The following is a 13,259-nucleotide window of genomic DNA, read 5'->3' as shown; positions in this document are numbered from 1 at the left end:
TGCCTGGGTGTAGATTTAAATCTCTGTGCCACACGCTCCCCCCACTACTGCCGATCATACCGCTCTCCCGTCTCTCCAATCACATTATCTCACAGGGATCACAGCGTCAGGAGCCAATGAAATCAGCTCCTGACCAGCTCATGGAGCTCTGTTGTCCCATCAACGGCAGAAACGAACAAGCAGCGTGAACGGCGAGAGCGACGGGTCCATGCGGCATGATGTGGGTAAGCCCTGTTTTGGTACCTGGAGTCTCTGGTCCTTAAGAGGGCAGAGGCTGCTGGTACTGAAGTGGTTAGATACTCACACGTCATTGCCACTGTTTACATTAAGAAATTACTCCTCACTAGGTATGTGCTTCCATACTCAGAAGTAAATTATAAGTTATTTTAAAATAGCATAAATACAGTAACAATTATAAATAAATATAAGAAAAACAAAAGTTTGCTTTCTTAAAACAGAAAGTATTTGCAATAATTCAGGTGGAGTGAGCTCCGAGATGTCTCCCAGTGCATCACTGCTGAATATATGCAAATTAGCCATTGTCGTCCTTAGAAGCTAAACACACCTCCAGATCTGCTGGAATGCAATGATGTGTCAGCTTGTAATTAGTACAGAGCCATAATAATCCAACATGCATACAGACTGTTTCGGATTGGTTGATCCTCATCAGTGCATGGCATGGATTAATTTGGCTCTATGAAGTAGGACTTGACTTTAACTGTTCATAAATACAGTCTACATTTATAAGGAGTAATCTCACCTGGACTCGGACCTCTGGCAGGCTAACTTTCATAGCAAGCTCCTCCCTGCTATATACATCTGGATAGTGGGAATGCTCAAATGCTCTTTCTAGCTCATGCAGCTGGTAGGTAGTGAAGGTTGTACGGTTTCTGCGGTGCTTCTTTTTTGGAAGATCATCTTCTTCCCCTCCTGCAGGACATGTTGTTGGTGTACTTTCTCCTCTAAGATCACACAAGTCTCCTTCGCATTTGTCAAGAAACATCCTAGAAATAGAATCAATTATTACCTCCTGTTTTCACAGAATTTCTGTATGAAAAATTATGGAGTAATGTCATGTTTGAGCTTAATTAACTATTAAGTAAGGCCTAAACTTAACCACTTAATGACATGCTGACTTATAAAAACGTCCTGCTAAAGCCTCTTAATGGCTAAAGGACGTTTTTATAAGTCAGACAGTGCTGCTGCCGCTGTGCGCGTGTGTGCACGTGCGTGCTCCCGCGGGTGCACATGCTCATGCATTCCCATGCACATAAAAATAGTGGGGGGAAAAAACACCAAATAAAAAATACACCTTTAATTCCAAATTATATATTGCCACCATAATTTGTACTAGGGACTGTAATGGATTGCGGAGACACCACCGCGCGGTCTGGCAGCAGGGCGGCTGTCTCCGCGTTCAGACCGGCGGTTTCCACACAGCAGCATGCGTCTGGTTTGTCTGAGCCTTGTAGTGCACACAGATGGAGAGCTACACGCGTGTGCGCTGAGAGGCAGGACCTTTATGCCAGTAGAAGAGGGATCAGCTGATCAGGACGATCAGCTGATTCCAGCGCAGTGGGTGATTGGCTGAGTGGTGCTGGGCGGCGCTGAGGAGCGCTGCACTATATATACATCTTCCCTGTCAGTTGCTGGTTGTCTGCCGTTGCGAATACTTACGTGTGAGCACTCAGACCAGTCAGACACCACAGTGTGTTAGAACCAGGAGGTCCTGGGAATTCACACTTAGCCAGATTACACTTGTGTTATACTTTAGACCAGTTCCAGGGTGTTGTGACCAAGGACCTCACACCCAAGCTTAGGGATACTGTGTCATTGCTGTGTTATACTTTAGACCAGTTCCAGGGTGTTGTGACCAAGGACCTCACACCCAAGCTTAGGGATACTGTGTCATTGCTTTGTTATACTTTAGACCAGTTCCGGGGTGTTGTGACCAAGGACCTCACACCCAAGTTTAGGAATGCTGTGTCATTATGTGTTATTCTCTAGACTAGTTCCTTGGGGTCGAGACCAAGGACCTCACACCCCAGGCTAGGACTCTGTTCTATATATGTTATGACTATTTGCTCTGTCGACCTCTCTCTAGCTTATTGATTCGGTACCGCTGCATATCTGCCTACCTGTTGCCAAACCCTGTCTGTACCCGGTTACCGAATCAGCCTTCTGTCTCTGTACCTTATCTGCCCGTGTGTTGCCGACCTGGCCTGCCCGACCCTCCAGGCTGTCACTCATCCCTTGAGTGCTCAGTCTGTCTGTACTAGCTGTGACATTACTGCACCAAATGTCAGTTAGCTGTTAGGACTCCTGCTCCTCAGAGAGTCTGGCCTGCTCACAGCCAGTGGCCTCTGCTCCTTGGAGCCCCCTGGCTGCAGTACAGTCAACATCTGATCACCAAGTATCACGGGTAATCAGGTTCTCTCTATTTCCTCTCTCGAGAGGATAGTTCCTGCACAGCCGAGGACCACCTGCCCCTCAGGTGGTTACTGGCCGAGCTGTCTGTGTCTCCCGCCTCACGGGAGATATCCTACAGTTACACCAAACACTTACACTTTATTAGGTGTCCAGAGGTTAGTCATACTTGTATTATTGGTGATTCTGCAGATCATCCATAATCGAGTATACATCTGTATTATTGATGATTCTGCAGATCATCAATAATCAGATTCTCTCTGTGTGCTGACACCAATCGTTACAGAACGGCAGATCCGAAAAACAAAATGGACGCACTCAACAGCCGTCTTGATGCACTCACCACCTCGGTGGAGAATTTCATCAGGGTGCTGGACGGTCATCAGACCCAGATCACTGCATTGTCTGGGTCCATACAGGTCCTTCAGACGGCTGTAAATGCAGTGCAATCCCCTCCAGTTACAGACTTACGTATGTCTGTACCCAAAAGGTTTTCTGGTCATAGATCTGACTTTCAGAACTTTAAAAATTGAGTAATGTGGTATTTTGAGCTAAGACCCAATTTATCAGGAACTGAGGCACAGAGAATTACATTAATTAAGCCCCTCTTTTCAGGGGATTCTCAAACTTTGGCATATAGCCTTCAGGTAGGGCATGAGGCTTTAACATCAGTTGAGATTTTTCTTAAGGCCATGGCCATAATTTATGATGATCCGGACATTGCCTCCACTGCTGAGTGGAAGCTTAAGACTTTGCGTCAAGGCAAGGATCCGGTAGAAGTCTACGCAGCTGAATTCAGGAAGTGGTCTGTGTCAGCTAGGGGGGGGGGACATTTGCATTGTTAGACTGTTTTTTATCAGGGTTGTCAGACGCAGTCTCTGATTTGATGTTGGAACACCCTGAACCAAAATCTATTGATGAGGCAATCGCTTTAGCAGTACGGGTTGATCACCGTTTACGTTATCAGAAACAAACCCGGGGTATGAACACTGTAAGGTATGTCTCCTACGCCTCTCCTCCCCCCGTCTCACCTCCGCCAGAGCCAATGCAAATTGGACAGTACAAATTAACACGGGTGGAAAAGAATCACAGGAAAACAGAACAGCTCTGTTTATACTGTGCAAAGGAGGGTCATAAGGTGCAGAATTGTCCCAAAAAGTCGGGAAACGCTGCCGCCTAGGTGTAGTCAGAGGTAATACCCTAGGCGCGCAGTCATTACCTCTAAACAATAATCGTTTGCTCCTTCCCTGTTCTGTCACATGGGAGGGCCAGACTGTTACCACTGAAGCGTTCATAGACTCTGGTTCAGCGGCTAACTTTATAGGTAACGAGTTTGCAAAAAATGTGGAGGTTCTTATACTCCCATTAGACCAACAGGTTTTGGTCACTGCAGTAGATGACTCTCCTCTGCAAAGTAGACATCCCCTGTCTTGAACCCCGAATTTGAGGTTCAGAGTTGGGGTGCTACATGAGGAGAATCTACAATTTCTGGTCCTGAGTATGGCAACCTCCACCGTCATTCTTGGCATGCCATGGTTACAACTTCACTCTCCTCAGATAGATTGGGTTTCAGGTCAGCTAACGAGCTGGTCTACCCATTGTTATCTTCACTGTCTAGCGGAAAGTAACCGTGGGTAACACCAAGATTCAGATTAATGGTGTGCCAAAACAATACGCAGAATTTGCTGACGTATTCTGTCCCAAATCAGCAGATAAACTTCCCCCCCACCGTACCTTTGACTGTCCCATCGATTTAAGATCTGGTTGTATGCCTCCCAGGGGTCACCTCTATAATCTGTCTGGGCCTGAGAAACTGGCAATGCAGGAATACATCAGAGAAAACTTGGCTAAGGGTTTCATCCGTCCCTCTCGTTCACCAGCAGGGGCAGGATTCTTTTTTGTAAAGAAAAAAGATGGAGGCCTTCCTCCCTGCATTGATTATCGAGGCTTAAACAAAATCACAGTGAAAAATCGTTATCCTTTACCCTTGATTGACGATTTATTCACTCAGGTTACTAACGCCAAGATTTTCTCGAAACTAGATTTGAGAGGTGCATACAACCTAATTCGTATTAGGGATGGTGACGAATGGAAGACGGCCTTTAACACGCCCGATGGGCACTACGAGTATCTGGTGATGCCCTTCGGGTTGTGCAACTCTCCGGCCGTCTTCCAGGAGTTGATTAATGAGGTATTCAGGGAGGTGTTGGGGAAGTTCGTCTTAGTTTATCTGGACGATATACTGATCTTCTCATCCAATCTTTGGGAACATCGAAAGCATGTTAAGTTTGTTCTAGGGAAGTTAAGACAGAATCTGCTTTACGCTAAACTAGAGAAATGCCTTTTCGAAGTAACCTCTGTTGCATTCTTGGGGTACATTATCTCTACGTCTGGCCTCTCTATGGTTCCAGGGAAGGTTTCTGCTGTCTTGGAGTGGCCTCAGCCTGTGGGACTGAAGGCACTCCAGAGATTTCTGGGCTTTGCCAACTACTACAGGAGGTTTATAAAGGGGTACTCTACAGTAGTCTCGTCCCTCACCAGTCTCACCAAGAAGGGGGCTGATACTCACCACTGGTCAGCAGAGGCACATGCTGCTTTTTCTACACTGAAAAAACTGTTCTGTTCCGCACCTATATTGAGACATGTGGATGTCACCTTCCCCTTTATCGTGGAGGTTGATGCTTCAGAGGTGGGGGTGGGGGCTGTATTGTCTCAGCGATCGGGCTTACAGGGCAAACTCCACCTATGTGCCTACTTCTCTCGTAGGTTTTCACCCGCAGAGAGAAACTATGATATAGGCAACCGGGAGCTTTTAGCCATCAAATTAGCTTTTGAGGAATGGCGACATTGGCTAGAAGGTGCAGAACATACTATCACAGTTTATACAGATCATAAAAATCTGGAGTACATAGTGGGTGCCAAGAGACTTAGCCCCCGTCAGGCTCGGTGGTCCCTGTTCTTTGCAAGATTCAGATTTGTAATTACGTATACTCCTGGTAGTAAAAACATCAAGGCCGACGCCTTGTCCAGATGTTTCGAGCCCGAGACAGTACAGCCCTCAGCCCCTGAGACCAAACTACCTCAGAAGGTAGTTCTGGCGGTCACTGAGACCTGGAAGGATTGGACAGTCACTCTGAGCCCTTACCAACAGGATGTTCCAGAGGGGAAGCCTGATGAGGTCATGTTTGTGCCATTGCCTTTCCGTCTACAACTCTTACAGCTGTTTCATTCCCACAAGAATGCTGGTCATCCCGGGGCCACCAGAACTCAGGATTTACTGGCCATATGTGCTTAGTGGCCTACATTGGCAACAGACTGTAAGGAGTTTGTAAGAGAGTGTGCAGTGTGTGCTAGGAGTAAACCTTCTCGTCAGGATCCTGTTGGTACTTTACAACCCTTACCAGTCCCAAGTGAACCATGGACCCATTTGTCCATGGATTTTGAGGGAGAACTCCCCAGGTCTGAGGGCAAGACGGTCATTTGGGTGGTAGTAGACAGATTCAGCAAGATGGCTCATTTTGTTCCTTTGAAAGGACTCCCCTCGGCCCAGGAATTGGCAGATCTCTTCATCCAGCACATTTTCCGGCTGCATGGCATTCCGGAAAATAGTGTCAGATCGGGGAGTCCAATTTGTATCTAAGTTTTGGAGAGCCTTTTGCCATCAGCTGAATATGGACCTTGCATTCTCATCAGGCTACCACCCACAGACCAATGGCCAGACCGAGAGAGTTAACCAATCCCTAGAACAATTTCTCAGATGTTATGTTGCAGATGCGCAATCCGATTGGGTAAAATTTTTGCCGTTTGCAGAATTTGCGCACAACAACCTGAAAAGCTCTTCTTCAGGATTTTCCCCATTCCAGGTAGTTTTGGGAAGATCACCTAAGTTTGCTCCGTTGCCAGTGGCATCTACACCATTTCCGGCCCTGGAGGATTGGCAGAGGGCTTTGAAGGAGATTTGGGGAATGGTTAAGAAGAACCTGGGGAAAGCTTTCCAGACCCAGAAAAGACAGGCAGATAAAAGGCGGTCCGTAGAGTGGAAGTTCTCTCCAGGAGATTTGGTGTGGGTATCCACTCGGCATTTGGCCTTGAAGCAACTGTCACCCAAACTGGGTCCTAGATTCATAGGACCATTCCCAGTGTCCAAGAAAATTAATAATGTCACTTACGCGATTGGTCTCCCAGCCAGCATGCGAGGTGTGAGATCATTCCATGTGTCTCTATTGAAGCCAGCAGTGCACGTGGATTCCTCTCCCCCCCCCCCCCCCCCCCTCCGTGTTGGTTGATGACCAACCAGAATATGAGATTGAAAAGATTCTGGATTCACGGTTAGTGCAGAATTCCGTGCAGTATCTGGTCCACTGGTAAGGATATGGTGTGGAGGAAAGAACTTGGGTGCCAGATTGTTGCATGCATGAGGAGGAATTAAAGAAAGAATTTCATGACTCACATCCTGGGAAGCCTGGTGGGAAGTGTCCAGAGTCCACTCCTCGGGGGGGGGTACTGTAATGGATTGCGGAGACACCGCCGCGCGGTCTGGCAGCGGGGCGGCTGTCTCCGCGTTCAGACCGGCGGTTTCCGCACAGCAGCATGCGTCTGGTTTGTCTGAGCCTTCTAGTGCACACAGATGGAGAGCTACGCGCGCGCGCGCTGGGAGGCAGGACCTTTATGCCAGTAGAAGAGGGATCAGCTGATCAGGACGATCAGCTGATTCCAGCGCAGTGGGTGATTGGCTGAGTGGTGCTGGGTGGCGCTGAGGAGCGCTGCACCATATATACATCTTCCCTGTCAGTTGCTGGTTGTCTGCCGTTGCGAATACTTACGTGTGAGCACTCAGACCAGTCAGATCCCACAGTGTGTTAGAACCAGGAGGTCCTGGGAATTCACACTTAGCCAGATTACGCTTGTGTTATACTTTAGACCAGTTCCAGGGTGTTGTGACCAAGGACCTCACACCCAAGCTTAGGGATACTGTGTCATTGCTGTGTTATACTTTAGACCAGTTCCAGGGTGTTGTGACCAAGGACCTCACACCCAAGCTTAGGGATACTGTGTAATTGCTGTGTTATACTTTAGACCAGTTCCGGGGTGTTGTGACCAAGGACCTCACACCCAAGTTTAGGAATACTGTGTCATTACTGTGTTATTCTCTAGACTAGTTCCCGGGTGTCGAGACCAAGGACCTCACACCCCAGGCTAGGACTCTGTTCTATATATGTTATGACTATTTGCTCTGTCGACCTCTCTCTTGCTTACTGATTTGGTACCGCTGCATATCTGCCTACCTGTTGCCAAACCCTGTCTGTACCCGGTTACCAAACCAGCCTTCTGTCTCTGTACCTTATCTGCCCGTGTGTTGCCGACCTGGCCTGCCCAACCCTCCAGGCTGTCACTCATCCCTTGAGTGCTCAGTCTGTCTGTACTAGCTGTGACATTACTGCACCAAGTGTCAGTTAGCTGTTAGGACTCCTGCTCCTCAGAGAGTCCGGCCTGCTCACAGCCAGTGGCCTCTGCTCCTTGGAGCCCCCTGGCTGCAGTACAGTCAACATCTGATCACCAAGTATCACGGGTGGTAAGGTTCTTTCTATTTCCTCTCTCGAGAGGATAGTTCCTGCATAGCCGAGGACCACCTGCCCCTCAGGTGGTTCCTGGCCGAGCTGTCTGTGTCTCCCGCCTCACGGGAGATATCCTACAGTTACACCAAACACTTTACTTTATTAGGTGTCGAGGTTAGTCATACTTGTATTATTGGTGATTCTGCAGATCATCCATAATCGAATATACATCTGTATTATTGATGATTCTGCAGATCATCAATAATCAGATTCTCTCTGTGTGCTGACACCAATCATTACAGGGACATAATTAAAACCTTGTGATAACCAGGACAAATAGGCAGATAAAATGTGTGGGTTTTATGTACAGTAGCAGTGTTTATATTAAAACCATAGGGGATGAAATGGGAGAAATAGTGTATTTTTCCTTGTATTTCCCTTTAAAATGCATAGAAAACTGAAAACAAATATCAACCCCAAAAAGCCCAATTGGTGGTGAAGAAAACAAGATATACCGTACTTTTCGCCGTATAAGACGCACTTTTTCTCCCCAAAAAATGGGGAGAAAAAGTCCCTGCGTCTTATACGGCAAAGGCAGGGAATCCCCGACTTCCGAACGCCCGCCGATATGAACCGCGACCCGCCGTCGGGGATTCCCTGCCTGTGGTGCTGCTGTGGCCGTCTCCTTCCTCCCCGCTTCCCTCTACCCGCACCTTGGGTCCCCCCTGCGTGTCCTCGGGTCCCCCCTGGGTGAGAAACAGCAGCGCTTACCTTCTCCATCTTGCCCGCGGCGATTGAAGACATCTGGCTTCAGTGGGCGGCTTCCTCTAGTGCCGGCTTGTAATGACGTGTCATCGATGACGCGTCTTTACAAGCCGGCACTGGAGGAAGCCGCCCACTGAAGCCGGATCTCTTCAATCGCCGCGGGCAAGATGGAGAAGGTAAGTGCTGCTATTTCTCACACAGGGAGGCCCGACCCGAGGACACGCAGGGGGGACCGAGGACACCAGAACGAGGGGTAGAGGCAACCCGGGGGGGGGGGGGCAGAGAGCGGACACATGGGGGGCAGAGAGCGGCCACATGGGGGCAGAGAGCGGACACATGGGGGGCAGAGAGCGGACACATGGGGGGCAGAGAGCAGGGCCATGGGGGCACACAGCAGGACCATGGGGGCACACAGAAGGACCATGGGGGCACACAGCAGGACCATGGGGGCACACAGGAGGACCATGGGGGCACACAGCAGGACCATGGGGGCACACAGCAGGACCATGGGGCACACAGCAGGACCATGGGGGCACACAGGAGGACCATGGGGGCACACAGGAGGACCATGGGGGCACACAGCAGGACCATGGGGGCACACAGGAGGACCATGGGGCACACAGCAGAACCATGGGGGCACACAGCAAGACCATGGGGGCAGACAGCAGACACATGGGGCAGACAGCTGGGGGCAGACAGCAGGACCATGGGGGCAGACAGCTGGGGGCAGACAGCAGGACACATGAGGACACCATTTGGGGGAGGTCAGGAGGTCATGTACAAGGTGCTCCTGAAATATGGATGCACCAGGTTTAGTTTTTTGTTTTTTTTCTTGGTTTTTGGCCTCTAAACCTAGGTGCGTCTTATATTCCGGAGCGTCTTATACGGTGCGAAATACGGTAGATCATTTCATTGTGATTAGTAGTAATTAAGCTATTGGCAAATGAAAGGTGAAAATCTCTCTTGTCCGTTAGGGTAAAAACCGCCTTGGGGTGAAGTGGTTAAATCATTTTTTTAGCTTTTACATATAAATATAATGTACGTTATGAATGTAGTTTGTAAAACTACGTTAGTTAAAAAAATGATATACCATTCAATACTGTTGAGTTTTTTTTTTTTTATTTAATCGACTGTATTCAACTATAATGAGCTGAGAGGATTAGGAGCTTTTTTTTTTTATTGCCATTTTTGTTCTTGTTCTCATTTAGTAGAATTTCTCTTACTTCCTATTGTGAGCCTTCAACAAATAAAACATGTTTGTTGTCAGAGTGGAAGATTTAGAGAAACTATCAAGATGTTGTTGTCCCTCAATTCCAGTTCTAAGGATCACCAGGTTTACTATTAAAGACACAGTGGCCCCGGGGGACAGGTATTGAAGTAAAAACGAATGAACTAATTTCAAAAATATCAGAACAAGCTCATCCTATTTAACTTCTATTTCTGCCACAATAAGTGTGAGAATAATTCCTATCATAAGTGCCTTAGTGTTACACTGATCTGCAGCTGTTGTATACTTTTTTTTTTAAATCAGCCTTTATTAAACACAAAAAAAATCAAGTACAAAATACTTTGTATCCAAATATCATTACATGCAGCAGAAACACCCTTCATACAAAGATCAAACATGAAAATTGTATCAACCTAAAGCAGTGAGATGGCCCCGGTACCCCCATATCATGACATTATCCCAATAATAGTTTTCCTATACAGAAGTATCCTCATGTGAGAAGCTACAAGGCCCCTTCTATAAGTGGAGTAAAACTAACCACTCTGCCAACTATCAATTAAGACCACCAAATATCCTGTCCTGAATTAGAGAAAAATCTGGTAGTCCAGGAGTGTCTAACCAGCCTTCCCAAATGTTATCAAATTTATGTAAAGCATTCCTATGGACATAAATAAGTCTTTCCATTTGTAAGTATGCATTGACCTGTTTAAATATCACCAGTTGGACGGTTTGTATCCTTCCATTTCATTAGGATTAGTTTCCTGGCTTGGAATAGAAAGCGATGCACCATAATCTGGGTGTGCTCCTGTAATTTGGGCTCGGAAGACAGGCCCAAAATACACACTTGAACAGTTCTATTACAGCGCTGTTTAGAAACCGTGTCAATAAGGTCCAACACTGCCGCCCAGTATCTATGTAGCTTAGGGCAACGCCAGAGCATATGTAACAGGTCTCCATGATCTCTACTACACCTATAACAAATTGGATCCTCTCTATAATTCATAGAGAAAAGACGTTTAGGGGTTAATAAATTTCTATATAGGATATTAAGTTGTGATAATTTCTGAGAGGCATTGTAACGATTGGTGTCAGCACACAGAGAGTATCTGATTATTGATGATCTGCAGTATCACCAACAATACAGATGTATACCTGATTATGGATGATCTGCAGAATCACCAATAATACAAGTATGACTAACCTCTGGACACCTAATGAAGTGTAAGTGCTTAGTGCAACTGTAAAGCTATCTCCCGAGGACCGAGAGACACAGATACTACTGAAGCCAGTGACCACCTGAGGGGCAGGTGGCCTCTGGCTGTGCAGGGACTATCTCTTTAAGAGGAGGAGATAGAGAATATCTTGCAGCCAGTGATTCCCTGATGGACTGGGAATCAGACTGTACTGCAGCCAGTGGACTCCTATGGGGTAGAGGCCACTGGCTGAACTGCAGGAAGGACTCTCTGAGGAGCAGGAGGTCCTTGCAGCTAACTGACACCTGGTGGATTAGTGTCACGGATAGTATAGACAGACTGATCACTCGAGGGACGAGTGACAGTCAGAAGGGTCAGACAGGCCAGGTCGGCAACACACGAGCAGATAAGGTACAGAGACAGAAGGCTGATTCGGTAACCGGGTACAGGCAAGGTTGGCAACCAGTAGACAGATAGGCAGAGGTACCGAATCAGAAAGCAAGAGCGAGGTCAATAGAGCCAGAGGTCATAACAGATATCAAGCACAATCCTAGTCTGAGGGGTAAGGTCCTTGGTCTCGACACCCGAGAACTAGTCTAAAGAATAACACAGTATCCTATGCTTGGGTGTGAGGTCCTTGGTCTCAACACCCTGGAACTGGTCTAAAGTATAACACAGTAATGACACAGTAATCCTATGCTTGGGTGTGAGGTCCTTGGTCTCAACACCCTGGAACTGGTCTAAAGTATAACACAGTAATGACACAGTAATCCTATGCTTGGGTGTGAGGTCCTTGGTCTCAACACCCTGGAACTGGTCTAAAGTATAACACAGTAATGACACAGTAATCCTATGCTTGGGTGTGAAGTCCTTGGTCTCAACACCCTGGAACTGGCCTAAAGTATAACACAGTGATGACAAAGTAAACATCAAGAGCAGAATGTGGCTAAGTGTGAATTCCCAGTTCCAACTGGTTCTAACACACTGTAGGATCTGACTGAGGTCTGAGTGCTCACACGTAAGTATTCGCAACGGCAGACAACCAACAACTGACAAGGAAGATCTATATATACTACAACGCTCCGCAAGCGCCATCCCCAGCCACTCAGCCAATCAGGAGTTCCGCTGGGATCAGCTGATCGTCCTAATCAGCTGATACCTCTCCTGCTGGCATAAAGGTCCTGTCTTCTGGCGCGCGCGCGCGCGTAGCTCTCCATCTATGTGCACTAGAAGGCTCAGGCAAAAACACAAGTTGCTGTGCGGAAACCGCCGGTCTGAACGCGGAGACAGCCGCCCCGCCGCCAGACCGCGCAGCGACATATCCGCTATTCATTACAGTACCCCCCCCCCCCCCGCCCCCTGAGGAGTGGACTCCGGACACTTCTTACCCGGCTTCCCAGGATGTGAGTCATGAAATTCTTTCTTTAATTCTTCTAATTCTTCCACATGCATGCGACAATCTGGCACCCAAGTTCTTTCCTCCACACCATATTCCTTCCAGTGGACCAGATACTGCACAGAATTTTGCACTAAGCGAGAGTCCAGAATCTTTTCGATCTCATATTCAAGTTGGTTATCAACCAACACAGGGGGGGGGGGGGGGGGAGAGGAATCCACGTGCACTGCCGGCTTCAACAGAGACACATGGAATGATCTCACACCTCTCAAGCTGGCTGGGAGATCAATTGCATAAGTGACATTATTAATCTTTCGGGTCACTGGAAATGGTCCTATGAATCTAGGACCCAGCTTGGGTGACAGTTGCTTCAAGGCCAAATGCCGAGTGGATACCCATACCATGTCTCCCGGAGAAAACTTCCATTCCACAGACTGCCTTTTATCTGCCTGTTTCTTCTGGGTCTGGAAAGCTTTCCCCAAGTTCCTCTTAACCATTCCCCAAATCTCCCTCAAAGCTCTCTGCCAATCCTCCAAGGCTGGGAATGGTGTAGACGCTACAGGTAACGGGGCAAACTTGGGTGATCTTCCCGAAACTACCTGGAATGGGGAAAATCCTGAACAGGAACTCTTCAGATTGTTGTGCGCAAATTCCGCAAATGGTAAAAATTTTACCAAATCGGACTGAGCATCTGC

The 13,259-nt window shown here is 47.7% G+C and overlaps 1 protein-coding gene across 1 annotated transcript in view; it reads right to left on the bottom strand.

The window, feature by feature from the left end:
* RAX2 (retina and anterior neural fold homeobox 2) overlaps positions 1–13,259 on the bottom strand; it is a 192,157-nt gene that overhangs the window by 91,817 nt on the left and 87,081 nt on the right. Inside the window, exon 2 of the mRNA XM_068271169.1 lies at positions 761–1,004. Coding sequence (XP_068127270.1) covers positions 761–1,003 — 243 coding nt within the window. The 5' untranslated portion in view covers position 1,004. The remainder of the gene's footprint in view (positions 1–760; positions 1,005–13,259) is intronic.

Source organism: Hyperolius riggenbachi, chromosome 1 (assembly GCF_040937935.1).
Source record: "Hyperolius riggenbachi isolate aHypRig1 chromosome 1, aHypRig1.pri, whole genome shotgun sequence".
Taxonomy (NCBI): domain Eukaryota; kingdom Metazoa; phylum Chordata; class Amphibia; order Anura; family Hyperoliidae; genus Hyperolius; species Hyperolius riggenbachi.
The sequence above is the reverse complement of the archived record's forward strand: the minus strand, read 5'-3'. Positions and strand labels throughout refer to the sequence as shown.